We start from the raw sequence: 26,832 nt of genomic DNA, 5'->3' as shown, positions 1-26,832 counted from the left end.
GAATCATGAGGAGGAGAATGTATGTTACCTAGATTTGTAGAATCATTCATCAGAGAATTATATTGGTTCTGTGAAAGATCAACCGTTTGTTCTCGGTTATTTTGAGGCAAGTTTCTTCTAGTATAAACCCAAAGTTCAGGTTTCTATGAGTATTTCTCCCCTCGAAGAAGACCTTTCCACACTTGGCATGAAAGGATTACAACTCATAATTTCAGGACTAGTGATGTTTGAGGGAGGGGAAATGCTCCGAAAATTATCTTCAAGGTTAGATGTCTTCCCCTTGAGAAAATTTGGGCTAAAAAAAGGTTGATTTTCTACAAAAGACACATCCATACTCTCAAGAAACATTTTAGTTGAAGGGTGAAAACATTTGTAAGCCTTTTTATGGACGAAAATGCATTTAACAACTTGAGGATCAAGTCTAGTTAGTGTAGGGGTAGGAGTATGAACATAAGCTGTACACCTGAAAACTTTTATTGGTAAGCCAGAAAACAACGTAAACAGCAGGAAAAAAAATCTTTGAAGTGATTCAGGGGAGTTTTGAAATTCAAAACTTTAGTTGGCATTCGATTTATGAGATACACAGCTGAGGTGCTTGAACAGAAGGCAGCAGCAGCTCATGGACATATGGTCCCGACTGGGTTTGCAGCGTGTGGACTGGCGGCTGAACAGAAGGGTGTTGCCGCTGGACTGGCACTAGCTGAATTGCGGAGTTAATCAGCGGCAGCGCATGGACAAACGTGTTTGGCAGGGGCGGGTTTGTGGTGTGTGGATTGGCGGCAGAGCAGAAGGGTGTTGCGGCTGGACAGAGGAATACGGTTGGGATTGCACTGGCTGAATTACAGAGTTTATCGGCGGTGGTGCATGGACAAATGCGTTTGGCAGCGGCAGTGCATGGACGGATCTGCTTGGCGTGTGCGGCTGGTAAACCCCACTACACGACATGGCTGGCTGTAAGGGTAGGTTAGGACTGCTCGTCGACGGTGTCTGAAGTTGACGGAGCAGGTTGTCCTTGGCAGCGGCAACAATGGTGCTGATTCTGACAGCGACTGTCTCGTGGTTTTCCTCTGTTTGGGTTCCATCAATACTGATGTCTAGGGTTTCGTCATTATTCCTCCCTGTTACCATATTGAAAGCGGTAAAAAGGAAAAATAACACCTAGTTACGTGGAAATTCAAGAACCAGGAGAAAAACCACGAACAAATTCTTCTTATTATTTTCTCATATTTACAAAAGATACAGTGGGGGAAAATAAATAGACAACAAGAGCTTATTATAAAAAAGGAAAGAATATCCATATCTTTCCTCGGGCTTGAGCCTACTAATTCTAACAAATATTAAATGTAAAACTGGAAGTGGAAAGACAAACACTGAAAATTAAATCTAATAGCACTAAAAGAAACTTAAAAAAGAAATGAAAATGATAAAAGTAATTTTAATTAAAAGAAACTGCAAATTTCAACATCTATAAAAATTTTATTCTCATTATCCCGGCATCTTTTCACTCTTTTTCTTGTTTTATTTTTCTGGTAGGTATTTATATTTATTTACTTCCCTCTCCTCAGATGGTAGGTGATTTCTTTGACCAACTGAAATCCAGAAGCAAAGGTTATGCAAGCATGGAGTACTCCTTTATTGGGTAAAAGCACATAATTTTAGTATACAGTTTTCTAAATTCGAGTGTGTTTCTTTTTTTCAGAAGGACGCAATCATTGTTCCTAGTGTGTTTTTGCTTATTCGCATAATAGAATTAGTATTTTGAACATTTCTTATATTCAGAAATCAGAATCCTCCTTAATTGACAACGATATAGAAATTAGCCCATTCCTACAAACAAGGAACGAAGTAATTGCAATGGAGAAATTGATAGAATGGAGGAATAAAAGAGGGGGCTTCTACAGAAAATTGCAAGGTCTCCTATTTTGCATATCTATGAGAGGCGGAATAAGGACGGGGTCAGAAGGAATTTCACCTTTGACAGATGGTTAGTGGAAACCAGACTGTATCGTTAGTGGAACGAAAGGAAGAACGTACAAGTTTGTGAAGAGGGGGAGGGGTGAGGTTTATGCAGGGTTCATTTTGGCTATAGAAGTTTGCTTGGAGGAGAGGATATTAGTGCCTTCGAATCATCCAAAAGAGCTTTTTCCCTCTATTGTTTTTGCACTGATGGCTTTTTTCTTAGTGCAGAAGTTACGGTGGTGTTGAAAATTAAACATGTTTTAAGTAAATAAGTTATATGTGAATTGATTTATGAGAGTTTGGAAAAAATTAAAGGATGTCAGTTCAAATGTTAGAGTTAATTTAGTGAGAGTTTCGCATTAATTAAGTGTAGGATTTAAATTGTTGTGTTTAATTGTGGTATGAGTTATGCTCATGACAATCCTATAAATAGGATTGAAATGTTGTAATCTATATCATCCAAGTGTACAAGTAGAATACACACAAAAAGAGTTGAAGTCTTCCAATAAGTGTTTTTATTTCCTCTCAAATATTTTATTTGGTGATTATTTATTTGGAGGGTTCATCACACGCTTCCAAGTTCTAATAGGTGAAAACCTAATAATTGGTGTTGGTGATATATAATTAAATTTGCCTTCAACCACCAGCTTAAACTTTTGGGTAAATTTGTAGTTTAATATAGTACCAGAGCAAGTGGTCTAGGGAGGTCCTAACATGTTGCATTGTTGTTTTCTCCCCAAATAAAATTAATTTCCACTTGTTGGGCATTTCAAATATTTCAAGCCCACAAGTGAGATAATGTCGTTTCCTCCCCAATTAAAATTAATTTCCACTTGTTGGATTTTTCAAATATTTCAAGCCCACAAGTGAAGTAAAATTGATTTTCACTTGTTGGGCTTTTCAAATATTTGCTTCAACCACCGGCTTAAGCTTTTGGGCCTTCAACCACCAGCTTAAGCTTTTGGGTGAAAGCACGTTAATCCCAAGCAAATGAGAATGACACAAAAACAGTTGGAACAACGATTAGACAGGAATGAGGAGGTCAAGATCCTCGAAGAAATGATGTTTGATGGAAATAAGGGGCTTTGTATATAGTTTTTAGTTCCGAAGGTATGTTAGTATTTTACTTTACCCTAAATTTATTTCTTTTTTTGTATTAGTAAATTTATTTCTTTTTTGTATTAGGGTTTGCTAGAGCCTGTAAAGTTGTCTCTTTTTGGATCTTTCCTAGTATGTGAAAATAATAAAAAGTGTTTATCGTAGTTTTTTCTCCCTGTTCTAGGGTTTTCCGCATAAACCTAGTGTTTTCTTTTTTTACCGTTTAACAATGTTGATCATGAGTAGAAACATCGAGAAGCTGTTGAAGGATACGCAAGAAATGTCACTAAATAAAGGAAAGGAAATGTTTGTGATTACTAAAGGTGGATTAGCATCTCAAAAGCTTCGAGGAAGGTGGAATCCTTGGCCTTATTCAAGCTCTAAAGGGCCAACAAAAACGATTTCTGGTCTGATTTTTGGTTCGATGATATTCCCCTTGGTCTTCAATTTCTAAAGTTATTTAGAATTGCTACCAAGTGGTTTTTGTCGCTGCACAGTGGGACCATTCCACCATGTTTTGGTGAATTGTTTTTTTGAAGACTTTTAAAAGAGGACGAAATTTCAGGCTTCCAATCTTTGCTTCACCTACTCTCACATAAGTGGGTGTTAGATTCTGATGACAGAAGACATTGGTCATCAGATCCAGCGAGCAGTTTTTCAGTTAATTGCTCTTATTCAGCTAACTGTTGGGGGAACTTCTCTTTTCAAAGTTGCTTGGGTTTTTGATGTTCGGTTGTTTAGGGTTCCAGTTTTGATGAAGAGGTTGAGAATTATTTGGGATAACATGTCTAAAGCCCTGTTCGTGCAACTTTAGTTTGAACGCAACCAACAAATCTTCCACTTCATGGCAATGGGCTGGCCTGAACGACTAGATATTGGTAAAAGAAATGTTGATACTTGGGGCACTTTGAACAAGGAATTTAATAACTGTTATGAAAATTATCAATACAACAAAACAGGAAAACATGTGCATATATATATATATATATATATATCTGAGCCCAACGAATTCACGTTGTCTCCTTAAGACAAATTTACTCACCCTAGTGCTTGAGTTTTTAGAGTAATTGTCTCCCAGGATAGAACAAATTACCTTTCTTCTAAGAGTAGCGCCCCATTTAGAAGATCAACGAACAAAACTTTGTTGATCTACCGAACGTGAAGATTGTGGATAATGGAGAGATAGTTTTTGGAAGAAGACAGATGATAATGAAAATTTTCCTCTTCTTCAACCAAATAGAAAAGGACCTATTGATAGACTTATTCGTGGTCATTCGAAAAGTCGTATTCTTTTTTCTATAACACTTTTCATGAAGCGATGTATCCACTCATGATGCATCTATTCATGAAGAAACACAAATAGTTATCGGTTTTCATGAAGTAATGCATCCATTCATGATACATCCGTTCATGAAGAAACACGAATAATAATCATTTATTCCAATAATTCTCCCATAAATGGTAAGTTGGCAAATGGAAGAAAATAAGCGTTCGGTATTTTCTAATGGAGAACTTGTATGAGGATAAGTAGTATAAACTTTGAACTTTCCCTAGTGAACATCAATCGAGTTTACTTGGTTAATCAGTGGACATGATGCCTTGAACTGTTAACCGTTCTAGAGTAAACTAAAACAATAGATATCACACAACTTCTCATTATAACAAAGTTTGTTCTCATGATTGTGTTCGTTTTGGTCTTGAACACCGCCTAGTCTCATGAGTGTTTTAGAGAATTCGCCTTAAAATTCTCATAGAAGCAGCCCCTTCACACTCACATAGGTGATTTCTGTACAGAACATCGTATATGCTCTTTTTATTATTATTATTATTAATAATTATCACTCATAAAAATCACTAAAAGCACGATGCTTACCCTAAACTCATACTAGCACTACTTCATCGTTCGTAGAATGGGTGAAAGATGTTAATGCAGTGCTCATTATGTTATCTAGAAATCGGTTTTCCCATTGAACCTAGATTTTGTGATCTCCAGTCAACTAGGTTGGGTTGCCTCTTTAGGTAACTTCATGTTACAGGCTTTAATCCCATTCTTTTTTATGAACTTTCAACCAACTCTCTAGTTGGACCTTTAGTAAGTGGATCCACAATATTATCTTTTGACCTCACAAGGTCAATTGTGATAATTCCACTAGAGAGTAGTTGTCTGATTGTATTATGTCTTCATCGTATATATCGAGACTTACCATTATACATAATATTTCGTACCCTTCCAATAGCTGTCTGGCTATCACTATGTATACATATTGCAGGCATCGGTTTAGACCAATTGGGAATATCTTCTAAAAAATTATGAAACCATTCTACTTCTTCCTCAGCCTTGTCTAGAGCTATAAATTCAGATTCCATTGTAGATCGTGTTATACATGTTTGTTTGGAAGATTTTCAAGATACAACCCCACCGCCAAGGATAAAAATGTAACCACTTGTGGATTTAGAGTCTTTAGTGCTTGATATCCAGTTGGCATCACTATCACCTCTAAGTACAGCAGGATAATGAGTATAGTGTAATCCATAATTTTTAGTATGCTTTAAGTATCCTAAAATTCTCAAGATAGCTTTCCGATGATCTTGACCTGGATTACTTGTATAGCGACTTAACTTGCTTACAACATACGCTATATCAGGACGTGTACAACTCATAATGTACATTAAACTACCAATGATGTGAGAGTATTCTAATTGTGCTATACTATCTCCATTATTTTTACCTAAATGGAGACTAGCATCAATTGGGGTCTTTGCAATCACAATGTCATATTTTTTATATTTCTTCAATATTGTATCAACATAATGTGATTGAGACAGCATTAACCCTTGTGGGGTTTTAGAAATTTTAATACCTAGAATAACGTCTGAAACATCCATGTCTTTCATCTCAAATTTATTGGCAAACATTTATTTGATAGTCTTAATAATGTTGATATTGCTACCTATAATTAGCATATCATCAACATACAGGCACACAATGACATGGTCATTCTGATTCCTTTTGACATATACACATTTGTCACATTCATTGATTTTAAATCCATTGGCCATCATTACATTGTCAAATTTTTCATGCTATTGTTTTGGTGCTTGTTTTAGTCCATAAAGAGACCTAGTTAATTTGCAAACTTTCTTTTCTTAACCGGGGAAAACAAACCCTTCAAGTTGTTGCATGTAGATCTCTTCATTTAACTCACCATTTAAAAATGTTGTTTTGACATCCATATGATGTATCTCAAATCCATGCAAAGCTGATATTGCTATGAGCATGCAAATGGAAGTAATTCTAGTAACTGGTGAGTATGTATCAAAATAGTCAAGTCCTTCTTATTGCTTATAACCTTTGGCAACAAGTCTTGCCTTATATTTATCTATTGACCCATCGGTCTTCATCTTTCGTTTGAAAATCCATTTGCAACCAAGTAGTTTACTTCCTAATGGAAGATCAACTAGCTCCCAAGTTGGTTATGCATAACGAACTCAATTTCACTATTCACAGCCTCTTTCCAATATGGAGCTTTAGGGGAGGACATGGTCTCTTTAAATGTTTGAGGGTTAAAAAATCAGGCCTAAATGATTTTGAAATCTTCATCCTTTTACTTTGTCTAAGTTCCTCATCCTTGTTTAACTCATCATTTAATCTATTTTGATATTCACTTGTTATAGCATCAAAAGAACGTTTTTGTAACCTTGCTTCACAAGACATTTTGTGTGGAAAAACATTCTCAAAGAATGTTGCATTCCTTGATTCCATGATCGTATGAACATGTATAACTGAGATACCTGATTGATAAACTAGGAATCGATATGCACAACTGTTGCTAGCATAACCAATAAATATGTAATCAACAGTTTTTGGTCCTATTTTAACCATTTTGAGTTTAGGCACTGCAATCTTTGCTAGGCACCCTCACATTTTTAAGAATCTGTATGAAGGTTTTCTTCCTTTCCATTTTTCATAAGGAATATTTTGTGACTTCTTATGAGGTATCCTGTTTAATAAGTAATTTGCTGTCAACAAAGCTTCTCTCCCCACAAATTTTGGGATAAACCTGAACTTATAAGTATTGCGTTCATCATTTTCATAAGTGTTCGATTTTTTCGTTCAGCGATTCCATTAGATTGAGGTGAGTAGGGAGCAGTAGTTTGGTGAATAATGTCATGTTCAGAACAAAATTGTTCAAAAGGAAAACCATATTCACCACCTTGATCACTTTTTATTGCCTTAATTTTTGTGCTAAGTTGATTTTTGACCCATTTTTTATAAAACTTAAACACTTTAACTACCTCATATTTGCTTTTCAGCAGATAAACGTAACAATATCTTGTGCAATCATCTATAAAAGTAATAAAATAATTTTTCCCACTTTTAGTTTGCACAAATTTCAAGTCACAAATACCATTGTGAATTAACTCTAAAGATTTGGTCATTTTCTCAGTGGAATGAAAAGGTGTTTTGATCATTTTTTATTCCACACATACTTCACAACTATGATTTGTATCAAAAGTGAATTCTGGAATCAAGTTCATATTAATCAGCCTACGCAAAGAATTGAAGTTGACATGTCCTAGTCTGTCATGCCAAACAAATGACTCAACAATATAAGCAAAAGTAGATACTTTATTATTAATAATACTTTTGGGTACGAGTATATTTAATTTAAACAGACCATCACTCAGATAACCTATTATCATATACAAAGACCAACTTAAAGCCATTTTTATTAAGTAATGAACCAGAAACTAAGTTCTTGCGAATGTCAAAAACATGAAGCACATTGTTGAGAATGAGTTCCTTCCCAGAGCTCATCTTAAGAATTACTTTTCCTTGTCCCTCGACCTTTGACGTAGAGGAGTTACCCATAAATAATTGTTCTCCATTAGAGACTGACACATATACAGTGAACATATTCTTGTTGGCACAAATATGATGAGTAGCACCAGTGTCTACCCACCATTTCTTGGAATTGCCCACCATGTTGCACTCTGAAATGACTGCACAAAGGTCAATATCTGCAACACCATCTGACACTTCATCAACTTCTGCGATATGAGCTTGAGCATGTTTTTTCTTAAAGTTCTTTGACTTACGACAATCCTTAGATTGATGTCCCATTTTATTGCAGTTGAAGCACTTGTCATTGAACTTTTTCGTGAATCGCGGTTTTTTATTTGACACTTCACCAGAAAATTTCTTTTTCTTGTTACTTTGTGGTCTATTTTCCACAATGTTGGCCTTGGGATCTATTGTATTATTTATAGTACACTTTTCTGCCTTTCTATTATTCTCTTCAATCCCAAGTCGAACTACAAGTTCCTCAAGCTTTATCTCTTTGCGTTTATGCTTGAGATAATTTTTGAAGTCCTTCCATGAGGGTGACAATTTTTCAATTATTGATGCTACCTGAAAAGGCTCACTCAAAGTCATATTCTCAACATGTATATCATGTAGGATTACCTGGATTTCATGAACCTGACTGATTACAGTTTTGAAGTCCACTATTTTGTAATCCAGAAATTTTTCAACGATAAATTTATTTGCACCAACAACTTCAGTTTTGTACTTCTTCTCTAATGAAGTCCAGAGATTTTTTTTCTGAATCAACACTACTATACACATTGTACAGCGTGTTGTCCAATCCATTCAGAATGTAATTCTTGCAAAGATATTCTACATGTTTCCATGCATCAACTGAAAGTTGCTTTTCTTTGTCAGTTTCTCCCGCAGGTAAAATGGGAGCATCAACTGTGAGAAACTTTGCCAAATTTAAAGTGGTGAGATAGAACAACATTTTTTGTTGTCAACGTTTGAAATCAACACCACCAAATTTTTCAGGTTTCTCCCTATGAGCAACACCAGTTACAGGAACTGAATTAAAGTTTGTTAAAGTCATATCTTCAAAACAAGAAAATTTTAAACAAGTAATTAAAGCAAATCTCTCACATACAAACTAATGCAAAGAAAAAAATAAAAATCACTCAAGCTAATATGCTAGTAATATTTGAATTAAAAAAGAAACAAATTAAAAGCACTTAAGTTAATATGCTACTGTGATTTTTGAATTAAAAAAAAAATCTAAACAATATATATATATATATATATATATAACAAACTATTTATATATATTTATGTATTAAACAAACAAAGATATTTAACAAAGTAAAAATTAAACAAAATCTAAACAAAAGAAAATAATACAGAAAGGATGTATCCTAAAAAAACAGAAGTGTTTTGCTGTGTGAAGGATGGAAAATAACTATGAATAAAAAAATTAGAAGAATTCCTAATAGAAAGAAAAATTACGTCACTGTAATTGAACCATTATCGACACATATAAGACCACTATGAAGAAAATAAAAAAAAGAAATATCTGTTTTGTTTGAAATTCGAACTAAAGAAGATATACTAAATTTGTCTTAAGATTGTTATGAAAATTATCAATACAACAAAATAGGAAAACATATATATATATAAATATGAGCCCAACGAATTCACGTTGTCTCCTTAAGACAAATTTACTCACTCTAGTGCTTGAGTTTTTAGAGTAATTGTCTCCCTGATTGAACGGATTACCTTTTTTCTAAGAGTAGCACTCCGTCTAGAAGATCAGCGAACAAAACTTTGTGGATCTACCGAACGTGAAGATTGTGGATAATGGAGAGAAAATAGTTTTTGGAAGAAGACAAATGATAATGAAAATTTTTCTTTGTACAACCAAATAGAAAAGGACCTATTTATAGACTTATTCGTGGCCATTCGAAAAGTCGTGTCCTTTTTTCTGTAACACTTTTCATGAAGCGATGCATTCACTCTTGATGCATCCATTCATGAAGAAACACAAATAGTTATCGGTTTTCATGAAGTGATGCATCCATTCATAATACATCCGTTCATGAAGAAACACGAACAATAACCATTTATTCCAACAATAACTACTTCATTGAGGACTTGTGCTTAAATTGGCTGTCCTTCATCGCAGAACCTTCATAGCTCTTACAGTTGTTGTACTTGGCTTTTTCGGTGCTTTTCAGATCTCTGTCTTAATTTGGCAGACCAAGATCCTCAAGGTCCATGAAGAAATCGCTGAAGACCTCCTACTTCTTGCTTTTCCATTGTTTCCATTTGAGTTTTCTTTTTGAACAATTTTTGAAGCTGTCATGTTTCTGCTTTATTGTTATTTCTTTGTTTTGTTTTGTTTGAGGGTTACTCTGTATTCTTAGGAGGGTTATTCTGTATTCTTAGGAGTGTCTATGCACTCTTATTCCATGTTTGGTGTGTTCTTTGATATGTTGAGGTGTCAACCTAGTTTATATGTCCGGGTGCCCTCCTCAATCCTTATTTTGGTTTCTTATCTTTGCTCATTCTATAGTTTTCTTGTACTTTGATTTAGTTTTAATAACGAGGGCGATCTTGTTTTCAAAATAAAAAAGATGTGCAGGTATCTTCCAGTACGTAACACTTGCTAAGATTGGTTTTTTTTTTTTTTTTTTCTTTTTATGTGTGTGGGGTGGATGGGGGGAATAACTTTCAGGTACAGAGAAAGTGAATTGATAAAACTGGACATTCAGATAAATGGTGATCGAGTGGAACCATTGTCGACTATAGTGCACAACAATAAGGTAATACTTATATGAACAATACTTGCTGTCAAAACTGTGGTAAATATTGCTAAATTATTCTATTGTAAATTGACAGTTCTATTAATTGAGTCTTTCTCATCATCAGTGAATAAGAATATATAGTTTTTTTTGGTGATATATAATTAAATTTTTCTTTATCTACTGGCTTAAACTTTTAGGTAAATCAGCAATTTAAGATGGTATCAGAGAAACCCCTGCATTATTGTTTCCTCCCCAATTAAAATTGATTTTCACTTCAAAATATTTTAAGCCCACAAGGGAAAGGGAGCGTTAGTGATATATAATTAAATTTTCTTTTACTCACTAGCTTAAGCCTCTTGGTAAACGGGTGGCTTAAGAGTTTCCCATTTCCTAGTTTCAATAACTTTCTATTTATAAACTATAGAGACTAAATTCTATCCTTTTCAATTCATAGGGACCAATTTTGTAATTTAGCCTAAAAATTTATGTAATTTTTATTTTGTATTATTATATAATTTATAATATATTACATAATTTATATTATATTAAAAAAATGAATTGAGTTTATAACATGAGATATTGTATTTTTAAATCTCTTTATATGTATTTAATATAATTCTACTTTTTTTTAAACGGAGACAAACTTTTTTATTAATGATAAGAACTCAAAGTACAAGAGAATTATACAATGACCGTAATAAAGAAGCCTAAAGAGCAAAAAACTAGGGGATTAGAAGGCGTACCTGGACATCTCAACTAGGTTAACACCCCCTTAGTGCCAAAACATCATATCCCAATCAAAACAAGAACGAAAACCAAAATACTGATAATCAATTTCCAGCTTAATATAGAAGGCCGAGATAAAGAGATATAATTCTACTTTTTAAAATGTAAAATTCAAATTTTGGATAAGATGAAAACATAAAAAGCTATTTTCGGAATTTGAATGTTTGGATCATAGAATCTGAGAACGGTTTTCACAAATGAAATCTGGATTGTCTGCCAAACACATATATGTTGAACTCATTGAATCTGAAAAACATAAAACATAATCCAAATTCATTTCCAAACAAACTCTTGGGATTTTATAAATTGCATCAAAGTGAGTTGGACATGTGTGACAAAGATACAAGTTTCCCCACAAGTCCATGGTACTTCTCCCTTTCCTTTATCTCATTCTTGGTTGCAGCTTCCAATGTCAGATTTTGCTCAATAGGAGTTTTTGCTACCGTACCATGTAAACCTGTCTCTTTAGCAGATCAAAAATATACTTCATTTGATCGACAAGAATGCCACTTTTGGACATGGCAAACTCCATGCTTAGAACGTACTTTAAAATTTCTAGGTCTTTGATTTGGAAATCATTTGCTAAACTTTTTCTTCATGAAAGTCAATATTGTCTCATGATTGTATGTAAGAATGTTATGATAAGACTATCAAAACCATAACCTTGTCACTCCTTGTATATTTGTAGAAATTGTGTGATCGGCTTGATTTTCACTAAATCCATAGCTCTTGACTACTTTTTTGAAGCATTCAAACCAGGCTTTAGGAGATTGTTTAAGACTGTATAATGATCTCTTTAACTTGCACACTCTTTTAATCCCGACATCTGCCTCAATTCTAGGTGGCAAGTCCATAAATACCTCTTCTTCTAGTTCTCCATTGAGAAAGACATTCTTAACATCCAATTGATAAAGAAGCCAATCAAAGTTAAGTGTGACAAACAACAAAGTTCTAATAGAATTGATTTTGGCAACTGGAGCAAATGTTTCTTGATAATCAACTCCATAGTTGCAAATGTTAATTGGAGCAAATGTTTTACGTTGAAAACCTACTTCAAGGAGAAAAACCATGATGCAAAATTTGTCTAATTATTTTCTTATAAAACTAATGATACAAGGGAACATTAATTTATAGGGATTAGAAGCCTAATTAAAATAATGAAAGATAATTAGGGCAACATAAAAGACTAAAAAACCTTTGGGCTTTCAACATACAAGCTACTAATTCTAACCCTCCTCCTCAAGTTGGGCCATAAGTGTCAGAAAGATCCAACTTCCTAACACAAGACTTGAAGCTTTGTCTAAGAAGCACTTTTGTGGGAATATCAGCAATTTGTTGGCTCTAGGTATGTAAGGAATTCAGATGCTACTACTGTCCGATTTTTCTTTGATAAAGTGTGTACCAATCTCTTAGTTTTGTCATGTTGGACCGGGTTATTAGCAATGCCGATAACCGCCTTATTATCGTAAAAACATTTCGTAGGCACCTTATAGTTCTAACGAAGATTAGATAAAACCCTCACCAAATTTCCTCACAATTTCCCAATCTCATGGCTATATACTCAATTTCAACACTGCTCCTGGCAACAACCTCTTGCTTTCGTACTTCTCTAAGTAACGAGTTTGTCACACAAAAGTACAGTACTCAGATGTGGATTTTCTATCAATAATAGACCCTACTTAGTCAAAATTTCTATAGATCTCTATACACCTTTTATTAGTTTTCCTGAATCTCAACCCCTTGCTTGGAGTTGATTTTAAAATCCTCAGAGTTTTGTTTACTGCCTCTATGTGTTCCACGTAAGGAGTCTGCATGAATTGACTAACAGTGCTCACAGCATATGAGATGTCATGCCTAGTGTGAGATAAATGAATCAATTTTCCCACCAGGCGCTGATATTTCTTTTTTTTAATTGAAACTTTGTCATCTATATCCCTGAGTTTGACATTGAACTCAATAGGTGTATCAGCAGAACGACATCCTAACATACATGTCTTAGTTAACAAATCAATGATGTATTTTCTCTGGGATACAAAGATGCCCTCTCTAGATCTGGCAATTTCCATCCTAAGAAGGTATTTCAAATTCCCCAAGTCTTTAATTTCAAACTCATCCCTCATCATCTTTTTTAGTTGGAGAATCTCATTGGTGTCATCTTCAGATAAAACAATGTCATCAACTTAGACTACCAAAACAGTAATTTTCACAGACAAAGGTAGGGGACATGGAGCAGTAGGGACATTATAGGTCGCAGATGAAGACAAGGATGGTAGAGAAGGATTGGCCGGTGTGATCTGAAATGGATGGGTTGGTCCGGAGGTCCCTGGCGACGACACGTGGAGCTCAATGGTGGCGTGTGGAGACGTGAAGGAGGAAAGGGTAACGGAATCATGTTGGTTGGCGTTATTCGAAGGTGGCAGAACCACTCATCCATGGCAGTGCTAATCTCAGCATCGATGGCGGCAGCGATGCGACGCTAATACCAGCAGTTGTCTCTTGTGTTTGGATTCAAACAAGAGTTGTGTTGTCTTGAGTTTGGTCAATATCATGCTCTGATACCATATAGAAAGTAGAGACGAAGAACAGACACAAGTTTTACGTGGAAACCCTAGTTCAAGGAGAAAAACCACAGTGCAAATCTCTTTTTATTATTTTCTTATAAAACTAATGATACGAGGGTAGCATTAATTTATTTGGCAATATAAGCCTAATTAAAATAACGAAAGATTTTCTTTATCTCTATATTGGCTAAGGGGGTGTCAACCTAGTTGAGATGTCCAGGTGCGCCTGTTGATCCCCCCAAAATTGGTCATTGTATAACCTCTTGTACATTGAGCTTTTGTCTCTCTATTTTTCAATATTAATGATAGTGAGACTTGTTTCCTTTTTAAAAAAATTAAAATAATGAAAGATAATTAGGGCAACATATAAGATTAAAAAACCTTCGAGCTTTCAACATACAACAAGCCCGCTAATTCTAACAGATAGTATGGGGTTTAAAAGGATATTTGAGAAGAGCCCTGCACATAGAGAAATCTTCCCCTTTCCGACAATGAGGGCCAAGGAGCCTTCTAATTGTTTCGTACCTAGCACAAGGAATATAAGACACAAAATGTTCAGAGGATCCAGTCAAATGATCTGTGGTGCCAGAATCCAGAATCCAGAATCCAAGGGTTCTTCCCATCAACATTAATAAGACCGAAGGATTGAGGTATACCTGATTGGACAATCGTACCTAAAGTAGCGGGACCGTGATCGATCTGGTTCCCACGTGACTCAGCTGGTTGAGAAGGTCCAGCAGACTCATTCACATATGCCTGCCCTGTGTTCTATTTGTCTTTAGGAGGGCGTTTCTTACCTCCTGGGGACGACCATGTAACTTTCAACACTGTTCTTTGGTATACCATTGTTTTTTGCAATGCTCACAGATAGGAATTGGTTTTCCATTGTGCTTGTCATTGCCACTGGTAGAGGACCTCACACTAAAAGCAGTTGAGCCAATAGAAGGAGTTGCAGAGATATTCATAGCACTTGTGTGATCTTCCTTGAGGCGGATTTCATAACATACTTCCATCAGGGAGGGAATCGGTCTCTGGCTTAGTATACGCCCTCGAACTACGTCAAACTTAGGATTAAGACAAGCAAGAAAGTCGTAAATCCTATCAACCTCTTCAATTCTAGAATATTGCAAACCATCAATGGGATCTCTCCAGACTAGTTCTCTGTATAGATCCATCTCTTGCCAGATAAGAGAAAGCTTATTAAAAAAGGATGGTACATCCATGGCTCCTTGCTTGCATTCATGAAGCTGCTTCCTCAACGTGTATAGGCGATAGGCATTATGACGTTTGGAGTAAAGTGTTCGGGCTATATCCCAAATATCTTTGGCGGCTGTAGCAAACAATAATGGCTTGTCAATCTGGGTTCCATATTGTTGATCAATATGGATCGACGAATAGAGTCCTCTGCCTTCCAGTATCGTTCTTGTGGGTCGCTCGGTGGAGGGCGAGGTATTTCCCCTGTCAGAAAGCCAAATTTATGTCGTCCTTTAAGGACCATCTTCACTGATTTAAACCATGAGAAATAGTTATTGTCATTCAACTTTTTCCTTGAAAGGTGATATCCTATAGAGTGAGCCACTGTATTAGTTACATAAGGAGAGGATAAAGTAGGGAACGAGGCTATCGGATTCTCAGAATGCATTGTTACATGAGTATTGGATATCGTCGTTAAGATAGTCTCAATTGCTGCAATCTGTTGTCGAAGCCCTTCTAGTTGCTGTTGAGCTATTCTCGAGGAAGCTTGCACGTTAGGATTGGAATGTGCTGAAGATTCACCAACCTCAAATGTTAAGTGAATTTGAGGATTCTTAACATCGGGATGATAACTTAGGTCAATGGGTGGTAAGGCATACAGATTTGACGGCAGAAGCGATGGTTGTCAGCTGGATTTAGGTGGCAGTACTCAAATCGGGGCGTGTAGGCCGTGGATGAAGAAAAGGGTTACACAGATGGGTTGGTCGGCGCCATCTGTGGAGGAAGGACCGACGCGTGTATCTCCGGTGGCGGCGCGTAGGTGGTGCGTGGCGGTGAGTGAGGGGTTGTTGGCGGTGCGGTTGATTGCAGATTTGACGAGAATGAAATTTTTGTCATTTTCTAAATGCGGCGGAACCATTCATCCATGGCAGCACTTATCCGAGCATCGACGGCGACGACAACGGCAACGACGGCACTAAAACTATCGATTGTCTCCTCTATTTGATTTCCATCATTGGTTGTGTTTTCTTGGGTTTCTAGGGTGTGTTCAATGTCTCGCTCTGATACCATATTGAAAGTAAGACAAAGAGCACACCGATTTATTTGGAAACCGAGAACCGAAAGAAAAACCACGATGTTTTGTTTTATTGTTTTCTCGTAGTTACAGAGGTACAATTGAGGAACTTAAATAGAATACAAAGGGCAAAGAAAGAGGAAAAGAAATATTAATGGTAAGTTTTCCATAAATACAAAAATCTAACACCCATCATACCCTTGCCTGACTTCTTCCTTTTAGTAGGTGTAAATGATTTGAGGTCTAACAATAACCTTGGGCCTATGTAATCAAAGCATTCTCTACAAACATGGATTAATAACTTTTCTTTATTTAAAAAAAATCCTCCAAGGTTTTTCTAACTTCCTTCAAATAATTAAATGCAAATGATCTTCAAACAATCCATAAATTATCAAAGTCGTCTTTGAAACTTCTTAACTTTTTATTACTCAATATTGAGTTGCACTCTGATTTGTTGTGGTCAAAACAAGGAAGAAGTGTTCTATTTTACCAACTTCTGATCAAAGGATCCATTAAGCTTCACCATTTCAGCATAACTTGTCCTTTGTGACTCAGAAGGAAGCTGTGAGGAGGTCAGGAGATGTATCTGATACCAGTTCAAATAATTATGCTTCATCAAGAAACTTTCCAACATTTAGTGAAAGGATTTCCAGCCCGATTGGATTTCCACTCCTGTCAAGAGACACCCGAACAGATATGGATGAAGGATTGTTCTTTTTTCCTCTTCCAAGCTACACACTTCATAACCCTACTTTAAAAGTCTTGTACTTCCAAAATCATCAAAACTGTTTCGAAGAAGAAAATCATTCTTAGGGCCACACAAGAATTCTTAAATCTCCTTCAAGAACCATCTAGGTTGAGGGTTTGATAAAGTTATGACCTTTCGTGCTTCCACGTCTTCAATAAGGTAGTATTTTCATGATGTCAATTATCAATGTAAAAATACTTTCGTTCACTTCTTTCTTTTTCAATCATACATCCATAATTCATGGATCAACCCAAAAGTTTAAGGTCAACAAATTTTCATTAGGGCATTTAATCAAGAATCGGCCTCAGTATAATTTGATAGTTAGTGAGCAAATCATATAATTCGAACATTTTCCTTAGGAGGTTTCCCTCCTGTCTCAGATTGGTTGTCTTTCCTCCTGTTCTAGACGGAAGACAATGAATTTTTATAACAATGGTTTTAGACTTTATTTTGTCTGATTAGTTTTGAAATTGTCACTAGGCGATTGTCTTTTGTCAGTCAGCTGATCAACCTACATTCTTCAATGCTTATCTGCCTTAGACAAACTTGCTCTGCTATGAAGTTGACAATAAATACCATTTTCAGGCTTATTCTGTCGGAAGAGCTTTGACTCAGAAGCTAAAGGAGCTGATACCACGACAAATGTTTAAAGTGCCTATTCAGGTAAAATTAGTGTTTCCTTTCGCAGTGACATGCTAACATTGATGATTGACATGAACTGTTTTATAACTTAGTTATGTGTTTTTCTGGTGTAGAAGTCGTGAATTTCTTCCACTCTTCTTAAATTTCTTTTTCTTGAATTTCTTGAATTTCTTGAATTTTTCCGATTGAGGTACCCTTTTTTAAAAAAATTATTTAAAAAAAAAAAAAAACCCTAGCATTATTTTGAAAAACGCATTTCAACCCCAACCAAATGTACCACCTGTTTACCTTTTTTATTTCCTTTCCAAACGGCAATTAACATATTTTAGACTCCCTGTATAACATGTGTAAGGTATCTCCTTCTAAGAAGTACAAACGCTTCAGTTTCGTTAGCATGTTCATGTCCAACACATGTTGCACACTACGACACTTGTTGGACATGTACTAGATACTTGTTAGTGCAGGCACACTACAACACTTGTTGGACATGTACTAGACACTTGTTGGTGCAGCATTTGTTGTTAGGCATGCATCAACCCATTGGCTACAGGTGTGCACAACCCAAATGCAGAGTTGGATATGGTGAATGGCATTTGGAATTGCAAAGAGGTTCCTGAAAGGTATCATTTCTCCTTTCCATTATTTAGTGGAAACTGCAAAGAAACTCTCGCCTCGAGCAAGTTACAATCTGCCTGATATCCTCAGATACTCGAGACTTCAATCATTAACTAACTACCCTTCCTTTTTCTCAGCACACATAAACTCTTCTCTCTTCTTACCAACTCTGGCCCCACTTACATTCTCTATTCTCTTTCTCACCCCTCCTTTGATAATGTAATATAATTGGAGGCCTAACAGTTCTCTCTTATCTTAATATGCCTTGCCTATTGGAAGCAATCTCTAGCCTCCTACTGGGAAGATATAATTCAAAATTCACTAGAGCATGGCCTTTTTCCAAAGGTAAAATATTGAAAACTAGATTAGTTTTTCATTTTCAAAATAGGATCAAGGAGATTAATGGGAGACAATGTTTTCTCCCTAAAAGGATCTCCATTGCCCAAATGGAGATTCCTCAACCCCAGAGTCTAATGTTCCAGATCAGGAAATGGAACAATGATTGGGAATAAAATCCTGTGGCCAATGATGTCCCGCCATGCCATTTTCTACCAAGAGAATTGACAAGCTTCCTTGTGAAATTTTATGAGAAGTAAATCCCATTCGATCATGTGGAACATGATCACCTTTGTTAAAGGAAATCAGGGTTTATTGGGTATATTTCTATTTAATATTTTCCATATTTTTGTTTTTCCTTTATTAGTATTTTGGCTCTATTTATTCACCAACGTAAAAGTTATTATGTACTTTGATTTATTCAATATATTATACAAAATCAAATCTAAGTAGCACTGACTAATTTTAATCTATTGCCAAAACATAACGGTTTTGTGCCCCTCAGTGTCAACCTCAAACGGTAACTGCACAATTAGCATTTCTACGTGATTTGTTCTTGTTAAAAGAAATCTCGTTATTTAGAGAAAAAAAATGTCAGTCATACGTAACCATTGAAATCACACTTTTTTTGTTTTGTTTTATTTTCATGGAGCACCCCTTTTCTTGTTTTTTCCCCGTTATCTGACAGGCATGTATTGGCTCAAAAGTTATAGCTAGTGAAACTATATCAGCGATTAGAAAGGATGTCCTTGCAAAATGCTACGGTGAGAAACAGTTCTTGCAGTTGAAGAATATCCATTTTTAATATTTCAGCATTAATTTTTAATGCTTTCTCATTAGTTTGGGGTTCGGTCCTTATTGATATCATCGAAAAGTTGACAATATTAGAGGGTAGCTGGTAAATTCTCGTGTTTGCTTTTGTTTGCAGGCGGAGACATTACAAGGAAGAAGAAATTACTTAGGAAACAGGTGTGTTTGACATTATTAGCTATGAGACTAATTATGACAATAACTATCCATTTTCTTTTCCCATTTTGCCTTTACATTTACACTATCAACTTCTAATGTGTAGGCTGAAGGAAAAAAGAGAATGAAAGCGATTGGGAGAGTTGATGTACCTCAAGAAGCTTTCATGGCTGTTTTGAAACTTGAAAAGGAGGTTTTGTAATGTTGTTCCTTGGGATCATTTTTATTCTTTAGCTATTGTATATAATTTTCCAGTGACTAATGAATTTTTTTCCCTCCCTCCCAATAACTATTTTGTAATTTATGTATATAATTTCACAAAAGGAAAAAAAAAAAAAAGTGTACCGTTTTTCGCCAACAAAAAAACCTTTAAATTACCAATTTGAGTCGGGGCTTGTTCTATGATCATAATAATAGATATATGCCTAAAACTAAAATCTCTTAATGGGATAGCTAGAAATCATTGATCGTTGGATTATTGTGGATACCTGAAAATTATAATTTTTATATTGATAACTGATATTTTTGTTTGTTTAAAAAATTATATTTTTGTATTCAAGAGGGGCAATAAATTTATAAATTGAAGGGTCGGTCAAACCTGTTTTACCTAAAATAATAGTAAGCAAATCTAGCCAGCCAGCCATAAAAATATTTCTATTCGAAGTTCTAAATTATGTTTTAAAGTAATGATCAAAAGTAATAAAATAAAATAAAATAAAATAAATAATAATAATAAATAAATAAATTTAGGCGTGCAATGAGTGTTAAAATCCTTAACTTTTAAAAACTAAAAGGAAAAAGTTAAAAGGTTATCAAATCAGACTGATGTTTGATGTTATTAATAGAATGATGAAAGTAAATCAGTAATAGACATTTTATTTCTTGTCAATTTTGAACCAAAAATAGTTAGAGATAGTCTTCTATCATTGTAATATTGTAAAAAACATGGCTAAACATGACCATCAAACTATTAGGTTAAAACAAAATTTATTGTCACTTGTTTGTTTTGATTTAATTTTCTTGCTTTTATTTTTTCTCATCATCAGATTCATGCAAGAAAATGTTTTTAAGTTAAAAAATATAATGATACTGAGAGACTGATAAAACTATGGTAAAACGTGATATTCATAGCCGATTATATAGCTACTATCAATGCATCTAGAGTGTGGTTGGACTCATTTTGCTAACTAATTTTTTCAAAAATAAATAATAATAAAAGTGTGTTAATTTAAATAAACCAAATCCAAAAAAATATTTACGGTTTGTATAACAAAATAAAAGAAGTCCACGATGCAATCATTTTTTAAAAAAATTTCATATATGCCCTTGTGATTTATTAATCTCGGGTCATTTCGTGGAATTAAGGCTTGATATTGAATAACTAAAGGAGGGAGTCTTTCATCTTGGAGTATCTCGGGGCAAATGTATGCTCGATATTTAATAAATAAAGGTAGAATCCTATCATCTCGGAGCATCTCGATGCTACTAAAGCTCGAGATCCAATAACTAAAAAAAGATTTCTTTCATCTCGGGGTATCTTGGGCCATTGTATACCCAAGATCGAATGAATTAAAGGCAGAATTTTTTAATCTTGAGACATCTCGGTTCAACTAAGGCTTGAGATTGTGTATTATGATCTACACAATCATTTAAATTTGAAACTCATCATTTAAAATAAAGTACAGGATCGTGTAGATCTACACTTTTATCTTTCATCTCATACCATCTCGGTGCATCATATGCATGTTCGAGATCAAATAACTAAAGCCAGAATTCTTTCATCATGGGGAATCTTTGGGCAATGTATGCTTGAGATCAAATAGAATAAAGGCGGAATTATGTGTCATCTCAATGCCACTAAGGCCTTAGATCCAATAACTAAAAGAAAAATTCTTTCATTCTGTGGCATCTCGAGGAATGGTATGCTTTAGATCGTGTATCAAAATCTATACGATTGTGTATCGTGTGCGTGTGGTCATTTTATCGTGTGTTGACTGGGGTAGTTCTGTTATTTTACATTGTGAGCCTATGTGATTTTTCTATTTCCAAAATTATTTTATACAATGTAAATATTTTGTGATTTGTTATGTTTTTGAAAAAATCTCATAAGGATATTCAATTTTATAACCAACATAAAGACAAATAAAGGAAAAGCAAAAGAAGATAAAGTAAAAAATGGTGGTTAAAGAAGAAAAAATAACCTTGGAAAATTAAGAAAAAAAAAACAAAACCGTAGTAATTGCAATGATAAATACTATCGGCTCGCAGCTTGGCTACCAAATGACAACTTACCACTAAGACTTTTCAAGTGATGTGGATAGTGATTACTTATATCTGTCAAGTTTAGGAGGTGTTGGAATTGTTGGAGGTGTTGGGTGTCACAATCGCAACGTTTCATACATGGGACGAGCGATTGTATGACATTTGTTTTAACTCGGTGAACAAGTCAACCATCAAAAATTCGAAAGTCACCGACAAACTCGCGGTGCGATGTAGCCTCCCGTTACGTTTCAAGAGAAAATGGTTTTATAAAATATGAGAGAGAGAAAAAAATCATTGAAAACATCATTAAAGAAAGCATTAAAGACTGTCAATTGCAAGGGAAGCTTAGATTGCAAAGAGTACAACAAGGCTTGGTCGGGGATTCAACTACTATGTCTCCTTCATAGTACATTTTTACCAATTTTAGCTTTGACAAGCTTGCATATCAAAATGTCGAAATGTCACACTCTAGCTTAGCGACAACAAAGTGAAAGTAATAAGTAAACTAAGTACAAAACATAAAGATAAGGTGGCTTTAGGATGTTCGGGCATGCGGCCATGGGCAAACAATGCCTTGGGCAAGCATGCTCGTGACATTCTCCTCCACTTAAACAGTTGACATCCCTATCGACTGGCGAAGTTGGAAATCTTTGATCTTCTGCTTTCACGCTTTAAGGTCTTCGACACGTTCCCAACTTGATTCTTCCACAGGGAGGTTCTTCCACTTGACCAGAAATTTGTGGATTCTCCTCGTAGGTCTTCTACCTTTCCTTACTCTATCAGCAACGATCTCTTCGACTTCTTTTTTTCTTTTGTTTTAGATCGACGGATGGTCGAACACAACCGTTGTGCTGCTTGTCATCGAAGTCTTGATGGTAGGGTTTTAAGTTGCTTACATGAACTATTGGATGGATTTTCATCTATGCAGGCAACACCACCCTATATGATGTGTTTCCTATCTTCTTGAGGACTTCCACAAGCGCCTCATATTTCCTGATGAGGCGTTGGTTTTTATGCCCTCTAAATTGAATTCGTGCTGCTTTCAGCTTGATAAGGACTTGATCTCTTGCACAAAACTCGAGAGGGTGCCGCTTTTTATCAGCCCACTTCTTCATCCGCTTCGAGGCTTTCTCTAAGTAAGCTCAAGCGATATCTGTAGTCTACTTCTATTCTTTCGTAAAGTTGTGAGTTTGCAGATTCTTTCCTGCATAAGGATGGTAAACAATATGAGGTAGCAAGGGTTGTCTTCCACTCACAATTTCAAAGGGGCTCTTCGCTATTGACGAGCTAGTTTGAGCATTAAAACAAAATTGAGCCACATCTAGTAACAGGACCCAATTCTTTTGTCTTGCATCGATAAAATGGCGTAGATATTCCTCTAGTATACAATTGAATCATTCTATCTAGCCATCAGTATAAGGGTGGTAGCTTGAGGATATGTTCAGGCTCGTCCCCAAGAAAGTAAATAACTCGATCTAGAAGGTAATAATGGACCTACCATAACAGTCGCTGACGATGCTCGTTGGGACTTCCCACAACTTCAGGACATGCTTGAAGAATAGTTGTGTAGTCAACTCGATAGAACAAAGCTTGGTAGTGTGAATGAAAGTGGCGTACTTCGAGAATCGATCAATGATAACTAGGATGACCTTAAGGTCACCCACTTTCGGAAGATGTGTAATGAAGTCCATAGAGACACTCTCCTACAATCTCATCGAAACAGGCAAAGGTTTGAGAAGTTCAGTAACTTTCACTTTCTTGACCTTATCCTGTTGGAAGATGATGCATGTCTTTATATTGCATGACGTCATCTTGCATGCTAGGCCAGAAGTAGCCTTTCTTCAATAGCGCATACGTCCTCTGCCACCCAGGATCATGGCCTGCCCACAACATGTCATGACATTTGTGCAGTACCTTTTTCCTCAGGTCACCTGCTCTTGGAACATATAATCTGTTTCCTTTTATCAACAACAAGTCTTCTTCAACCCAAAACAGTCTTGTTTTGTCGGCTTTGGCTAGAGCAAAACCACAACTTGGGCAAAGGGATCCTTCTGAATGAACTCCCTAATTATGTTGTGCATTGATGTATCAATTTTACTCGAATGCATGGGGGCTAGCATACATAGGATCGCATGCTGGTATTTACGATTGAGAGCGTTGGCAGCTTGATTGTTGGTTCTCTTTTGTGCTTGAATTTGAAGTTGAATTCAGCAAAAGAATTCTTGTCATCTCGCTTGCTTAGAAGTCAACTTAGACTGGCTGAGAAGTGACAGATGGCGTTGTCGTCAGATTTCACCACGAATGGTGATCCCAATAAATATTGCGTTCAGACCCTTAGATAATGGACCACAACAAGCATTTCCTTCTCGAAGACAATGTACCTCATGCACTATTAAGCTTATGACTCTCGTAAGCTATTAGATGACCCTCTTGGGTAAGGACGCCTCCAAGGGTAAAGTCTAACACGTCGATCTCAACTATAAATAGCTTAGACACGTCCACTAATCCGAGGACAAGATCGCTTGTCATTGTCACCTTTAAATCGTCAAATGCAGTTTGACATTCGACTGGCCATCTCCAAATTGTACCTTTCTTTAACAACCGGTCAATGGTGCAATCCTTCTTGAGAATCCTTTAATGAACTGGCAATAGTAATTAGTCAATCCAAGGAAAGAACGTAACTTTGTTACAGAAGTGGGGGTTCTCCACTCCTTAATGGCTCGTAGTTTTTCTTTTTCCATTTGAATCTTTCCACATTTTGATGACGTGATCTAGAAAATTAATACATTGTTGAGAAAAAGTACATTTCTCTTCCTTAACATACAACTGATTCTGCCAGAGCTTATCAAAGACTAGTCGTAGATAGATCGGTGTTCTTCAAGGCTAGAACTGAAAAACACAATGTCGTCGAGATAGACCACCACAAATTGATCTAGATACTCGTGAAATACTTGATTCATTAAGGTGCAAAAGGTTGCAGGGGCATTGGTTAAGCCGGAGGACATTACGAGAAATTCGAAGGCCGCGTACCTTGTTATACATGTGGTCTTCATTTAATCCCCTTGTGCTATGCAAACTTGGTAGTAGTCTAACTGGAGATCGAGCTTTTTGAAGTATTAAGCTTCATTAAATTGGTCAAACAAATCATTTATGATCGAGAGGGGATATCTATTTCGAACTATGACTTTGTTTAAAGCTCGGTAGTGTATGCATAGTCGTAAAGTCTCATCTTTCTTCTTTTGAAATAGCACAGGAGCCTCATAAGGCACTTTCGCAGGTCTGATAAATCTGGCAGTTAATAACTCGTCAATTGTTTTCTGAGCTCAGCTTACTCAGGTGAAGCCATCCGGTAATCATTCTTTGTTGGAGGCTTGGTTCCTAGGATAAGTTCAATCTCGTGATCGATCCTCCATCGAGGAGGCAGTGTCTTAGGCAGTTTAGGCAACATGATATCAACATATTCACTCAAAACTTTCTAGATCTCTGTTAGGACAGTACTGCTCATCCACCAACGGGATGGTCATGAAGGCCGACTCGTCTCTTTTGAGGCCCTTTTCCAGTTTTAGGGCTGAAATCATTCTCATCCCACTCGGTTGTTTGACTTTTTTTTGAATCACTGTTGGGTTACTGCTCGTTACTATCATACACTAAGCTAATGGCATGGGGATGACTTTATGTTGTAAGAGAAATTCTATACTGAGTACTGCATGAAAATCATCCATACGGACCACGACTAAGTCAATGTCTCCTCTCCATTCACCTAATTTTAGAGATACTCTTTTTGATACCTCAACAATTGGCAAGGCTTCGGAGTTCACAGCTTTCATCTTGCTTGTATCCTTCTCGATTTTCAATTCTAACCAACGCGCTTCTTATTGAGAAATAAAGTTGTGAGTTGCACCTGAATCCACCATGGTGCTCTTTGCAATTTAGTGAGATGCCTTCTTTTGGATTGTTGATAAGAATTTTAATGCACCCATTCTAGAACTTGAGGTATGTGGTTTCTTATCGTTTATGAAGTTTCTTGGAGGATTAGGCTTTGAGATCTTATTCCCAGGATTCAGTGTGGTCACATTCTTCTTTTAGGACCCTTGGTTGCCACTGTAGTCAAACAGTCTCTTTGCAGCAGCAAGAGTAGAGGTAAGATTTTGAACTTTCTGTTCATATAACTTAGTCCTCGCTCATGGCTTGAGCCCTTCTACAAAATAGAATACTTTATCTTTTTCCAAATCCAACATAATACTGGAGAACTATTTCACATACTCTCTAATAGTTCCAATGTGTTTGAATTCCCGTAGTTTTCTTCTAGCAATAAGTTCAACATTTTCAAGGAAGAATCGAGTCCTTTATTCTCTCTTTAGATCTTCCCACGTGTTAATGGTACATCAACCATTCTGGGCGTCGTTCACTTTTGACCTCCACTAGAGTTTTCCATTATAAAAAAGATGCATGAAGGCTAATGTCACCTTGGTTTCATCAGAATTGGCTCCACTAACTTTAAAGTACTACTCCATATAGAAGATGAAAGTTTCAAGCTTATTAGCATCATGGTTCCAATTGAAGGCCTTGGGTTTTGGGATCTTGATCCTACTTGAAACATTACATACTTGATTCAGGGTCAGTTCCCCACTTGCATCATTAAATTCACTTGCATTTTCATCTTAGCTATCTCGACCTTGATCGTCTCCATCGTTGCTCTAAAGTCGTCTGATAGGTCGCTGAATTGTTGAGTTTTATGTCCTAAAACTCGTAGATAGTAAATATAATCAATTGACTGCCATTAATAAAGTGTTTTATTATTATAATTTCAATAAGTGTTATTAATTATATTATTAGTTTTGTCTTAATAACCTAAATCCAATAAACTAACATCCTAAGCTGTTTGATGAGTCTTGAACAGTATGTAGAGACATATGGGGATCAATGTTCAAGATCAGCTTAAAGGGTCTATAGTATAGGGTTAAGGTTGGGTACCTTAT

The 26,832-nt window shown here is 35.9% G+C and overlaps 1 protein-coding gene across 1 annotated transcript in view; it reads left to right on the top strand.

Moving 5' to 3' along the window:
• The window catches only part of LOC103491317 (translation factor GUF1 homolog, chloroplastic), a 78,364-nt gene extending 58,384 nt beyond the window's left edge, over nt 1-19,980 (top strand). Inside the window, exons 17-22 of the mRNA XM_051089157.1 lie at nt 1,566-1,639; nt 10,599-10,686; nt 17,618-17,695; nt 19,314-19,389; nt 19,554-19,594; nt 19,698-19,980. Of these exons, the coding sequence (XP_050945114.1) occupies nt 1,566-1,639; nt 10,599-10,686; nt 17,618-17,695; nt 19,314-19,389; nt 19,554-19,594; nt 19,698-19,793 (453 nt within the window). The 3' untranslated portion in view covers nt 19,794-19,980. The remainder of the gene's footprint in view (nt 1-1,565; nt 1,640-10,598; nt 10,687-17,617; nt 17,696-19,313; nt 19,390-19,553; nt 19,595-19,697) is intronic.
• Nucleotides 19,981-26,832: the final 6,852 nt, after the last annotated feature.

Source organism: Cucumis melo, chromosome 8 (assembly GCF_025177605.1).
Source record: "Cucumis melo cultivar AY chromosome 8, USDA_Cmelo_AY_1.0, whole genome shotgun sequence".
Lineage (NCBI taxonomy): Eukaryota > Viridiplantae > Streptophyta > Magnoliopsida > Cucurbitales > Cucurbitaceae > Cucumis > Cucumis melo.
This window is presented reverse-complemented; position numbering and strand designations above follow the sequence as displayed.